Genomic DNA, 4,739 nt, shown 5'->3' with positions numbered 1-4,739 from the left:
AGTATTGCATCCTACCCCCGTCGGGACAGACTTGTGTCTTGTTGGGGGTTCTATGGGGCTCACCATGATGTATGTGTCCGTGAGAAGCAGTGGTAATAAGAGGCTTAGGGCCTGTTTGTTAACTCTGGAAAATATTACTTAACGCAGAAGTGAGAAAATGCTGACTTCAGATTTAGATTTTGTGTTCAGATTTTAGATTCAGGCTTCAAATTTCAGATTTAACAAACGGGGCCTTACCCTGGATGGACAGAAAACACAAATATCAATTTTAAGTACACATTGACCTGAATGGACAGAAAATACAAATATCAATTTTATCTAAAACTAGAGGAGGGATGGAGTCGAGTCAAACCAAGTTAGGACTAACCTGACTGGAACCAGTTTTGAAAAAGACCTAACCTGAACTCGACTGACTTCGTACCAAGTTCAGCATGCCTAGCTCGATCCGAGTCCAGGTATGGCATGGACTAACCTGAACCGAGTCCAACCCAGTTATAGGTACCGAGTCAAGTGCAGCGGGTATCCACAAGTTGAAACCACAGCTCAGAACCTAAGTGTACCTGCTGGAATTGAAGCCTCTCCATCAGCTATACAGCATCTCAGATCTGAAACATCAAATCCGATTTTATTTTATTTTTTAAATGTACAAGTCGAGTTTTGAAACAAGTCAAGTCACTACCAAGATGGATTTTGCGTCAAGTCAAGTTAATGGGTGACCCCAACTTGACTCAGTTTGAGTTCAGATTGAACAAAGTCTGCTCGATTTGGATCGACTCACCCTCTCGGTTTAAGCCAAGCTGAGTCTAATGAATCGAACAGTTCAGACGAGTCGCGTTTGCTGAGTCGAATCCTCCCGTGCCCAGCTCTATCTAAAACTTCCGTTCTCTAGAAGTTTTTAACAGTGGTCGTTAAATGCCCACTGTGTTTGTCCACTGGAGCCTAGATCTGCTTCATTTTTGCGCTCATAAGGGTCCCGCGTATGGCATACAGTGGCCGAGTATGGTTATGGAGACCCCTGCTGTGCTTGACGCTAACCCAGCCCCATGCAACCCATGCCGTGTATGGGTTTAGACATCGGTCTGGAGGCCGGTTCATGTTCAAACCGGTCAATACCCGGTCCGGTCCGGTTTCCAATGCAGACTACCCATGGGCCCACCACCAAGCCAACGCAGATCTCTAAAAAAAAACAACTCTCCCGGCTCCAAAGGCGACGGAGTTCTCAATGCTGGAAAATCCCAACATGAGCGAGGAACAAAACTACCCAACTCCCAACAACCCCACCAACATCAACGACCTTCTTCTCATCATCCTCCGCCCAATCCCAAGCATCGACTTTTTCCATCACTTCTCCATCCGATTCAAATCCACCGACTCTCTTCCCCTTCCTCTGTAAATCCTCCATGGAAAGAATCATGCTCTCGCCCTTCCCCACCGTATTTCCAGATCCAATCCAATACAATTCCAGAATCCCACGCCTTCTCTCGGATTCCAGCACTCTCTTCTTTTGTAAATCTGATTTCTCATTGCCCCGAAGGAAGAACCCAGCTCAAATTACCTGCTCTTCTCTTGAACAAGGTCTCCATCCTAAACCCAGGCCGAAACCGAGTCGAATTCCTGAAGATCTCGACTCAGAGGCTGATTCTCAAATAACCCAGATGAAGAAACCTGCTACGAGCCTCGGGAATCAAATCGAGAAGTTGGTTTTCTTCAAAAGGTATGGTGAAGCTCTTGAACTGTTTGAAATTGTAGAATGCAAGGACGATTTTGTCTTAGAAGGTAGTACATATGATTCTCTCGTAAATGCTTGTATTGGATTGAGATCGATTAGAGGTGTGAAAAGGGTGTTTAATCACATGGTCGAGAGTGGGTTCGAACCGGATCAGTATTTGAGGAACAGAATGTTGTTAATGCATGTGAAGTGTGGGATGATGATAGATGCCCGCAGGCTGTTCGATGAAATGCCTGAAAGGAACTTGGTTTCTTGGAACACCATTATAGGAGGGCTGGTTGACTCAGGTGATTACAAAGAGGCGTACCAGTTGTTCTTGTTGATGTGGCAGGAGTTCTCTGATGCTGGGTCCCGCACATTTGCTACTGCCCTCAGGGCTTGTGCTGGATTGGGACTGGTTTTTGCCGGTCAGCAGTTGCATTCCTGCGTGTTGAAATTGGGGATAGATAGAGATATCTTCGTGTCATGCGCACTGATTGATATGTATAGTAAGTGTGGGAGCATTGAAGATGCTCAATTTGTTTTTGATGAGATGCCGCAGAAGACAGTAGTCGCGTGGAATTCGATTATAGCAGGGTATGCACTTCATGGCTATAGTGAGGAAGCTCTCAATCTGTATCATGTAATGAGAAAATCGGGTGTGAAGATGGATCACTTCACTTATTCGATAATTATTAGAATTTGCACCAGACTGGCTTCGTTAGAACATGCACAGCAAGCTCATGCTGGTCTGGTGCGTCATGGTTTTGGTTTGGATATAGTGGCTAACACAACATTGGTGGACTTCTATAGCAAATGGGGTAGGGTTGAAGATGCACGGACTCTTTTTGATAAGATGCCACACAAAAATGTCATATCTTGGAATGCTTTAATAGCTGGATATGCCAACCATGGCCAAGGAAATGAGGCTGTTGAAATGTTTGAGAAGATGCTTCATGACGGCATGATTCCAAACCATGTTACCTTTCTTGCTGTTTTATCCGCCTGCAGCTATTCTGGATTATCAGATGAAGGATGGGAGATTTTTGAGTCAATGAGTCGAGACCATAAGATCAAGCCTCGGGCAATGCATTATGCTTGTATGATTGAGTTGTTGGGCCGAGAAGGGCTTTTAGATGAAGCTTTTGCTTTGATAAGAGATGCTCCCTTCAGCCCTACAGAGAACATGTGGGCTGCCTTGCTGACAGCTTGTAGAATTCACAAGAACTTAGAGCTTGGAAGATTTGCTGCAGAAAGGCTTCTTGGAATGGAGCCCGAAAAGCTAAGTAATTATATCGTGCTTTTGAATATATATAACTGTTCTGGGAGGCCAGATGAAGCTGCCAAGGTGTTAGGGACCTTGAAGAGAAGGGGATTGAGGTTGCTTCCTGCCTGTAGTTGGATTGAGATCAAGAAACAAACTCATGGGTTTCTTTTTGGTGATAAATCTCATCCTCAAAGCAAAGAGATTTATAAAAGATTAGATGACTTGATGGAGGAAATCGCCAAAGAAGGCTACATTCCTGGTGGGAGATCTTTGCTTCCTGATGTGGAAGAACAGGATGAACGAATGTCGGTGTATCATAGTGAGAAGTTGGCTGTTGCTTTCGGGCTTCTAAGTACGTCCGATTCAACTCCACTGCAGGTAGTTCAAAGCCATCGGATCTGCAGCAATTGCCATGGTGTTATTAAACTGATAGCCATGGTTGCTAAACGGGAAATTGTCCTGAGAGATGCGAGTCGATTTCATCATTTCAAACATGGGTCTTGTTCTTGTGGGGATTATTGGTGATTATACAAATTCAGGACATGGTAGCCTAGCCTGCGAAAACATTCAATTTAGCAGCATGAGGATGTTTTGCTCCATCCATTTCAATGCAGAGAAAGTTGCAGTGTATGTCTTTGTACTCCATAGGAATAACGCAGTCTAATACAAGATGTATACTAATTATTTAGCATTTCTTGTACACTTTGCAAAATGAGTACCAATGGATCACATGGCTGATGCGATCAAGACCCCGACCGCGAATGCAGTGGGCCATGCTATGTGTGGGCCTTGGCTGAAATCAGGCTGATTCAACAATCCTAAATTCTTGATCAAAACACTGTGCAAAAAGGGTTGGTGGCCATCTCTTTCCCCGAATTGATTATCCTATTTTTGGTCTGCGGCCCATATACGGGGTTATGCTGGATGAGTGGCCCAAATTTTGTACATTTCTGCTACGTGTCTCCATTGGAACTAGCATGCAAGAAGCTGTATGCGTATGCAATTTGCATAACTAATTGGTACTTCATTATTGTTGGCGAGTACAGGATTCTTTCGTGGAAAAATTTGCTTATTTGTATCTTGAATTTACAGTATTTGTTACTATAATCACATGTTTCTCTTTCTTTTGTAAATGATTCTATTCTAATCCAGTCTGCTGCTGCAAAAAGGATTATAGATTCTTTGGTAATTGAATCTTTTGTAGTCTCTTTATTGTTATTAAAAATTCAAGTTTGTAATCATCAATCCCCGCATCATTAGCCTGAGTAGTGTTCTTTGGAAGTCTTTTATATCTAGAAGTAGTTGTTGAGATTTATGCTGCGGAATCACACAAATCTAGATCTAGGATAGCAATACAATGACGCCAAACACACACAAGAGAACACAGATTTAACGTGGAAAACCCTTACAGGAAAAAACCACGGCACAAAGCGACAGATCTCTACTATGAAATAGAAATTACAAAGAGAGAGGACTTACCCAATTCGAACAACCTCGAATCTCATCCTTGCTACACCCTTTGATTTCCCTAGAACCCCTTTAGAAAGCCTTAGAATTATTTCTCATCACCTAAAAAAGCCCTAGGAACACCTATTTATAGTTTAGGCAACTTCCCTTTCGCATCCCAGTTGCGAAAGGACTCAGATTTAAGACATATCACAACAATCTCCACCATGTCTTCAATCTTCAACCGTGTAGCTTCTTGACCTCTTCTCTTATTTCTACATCACATCATAACTTCTCTTGCATACTCCGTCTTCCTTT

At 43.1% G+C, this 4,739-nt stretch overlaps 1 protein-coding gene across 1 annotated transcript; it reads left to right on the top strand.

Annotated features, from left to right (window-relative positions):
* Window positions 1-716: 716 nt before the first annotated feature.
* Window positions 717-3,997, top strand: LOC131237863 (pentatricopeptide repeat-containing protein At5g50390, chloroplastic-like). The gene has a single exon (XM_058235894.1). It carries the CDS (start codon window positions 1,401-1,403, stop codon window positions 3,498-3,500), a length of 2,100 nt encoding a protein of 699 aa, XP_058091877.1. The 5' UTR covers window positions 717-1,400; the 3' UTR covers window positions 3,501-3,997.
* Window positions 3,998-4,739: the final 742 nt, after the last annotated feature.

The sequence above is a fragment of the Magnolia sinica genome, chromosome 1 (genome assembly GCF_029962835.1).
Source record: "Magnolia sinica isolate HGM2019 chromosome 1, MsV1, whole genome shotgun sequence".
NCBI classification, from domain to species: domain Eukaryota; kingdom Viridiplantae; phylum Streptophyta; class Magnoliopsida; order Magnoliales; family Magnoliaceae; genus Magnolia; species Magnolia sinica.
The sequence above is the reverse complement of the archived record's forward strand: the minus strand, read 5'-3'. Positions and strand labels throughout refer to the sequence as shown.

Excerpts from the sequence above, each read along its gene's own strand:
- LOC131237863 (XM_058235894.1), top strand. The coding sequence starts at position 1,401 with ATGGAAAGAATCATGCTCTCGCCCTTCCCCACCGTATTTCCAGATCCA.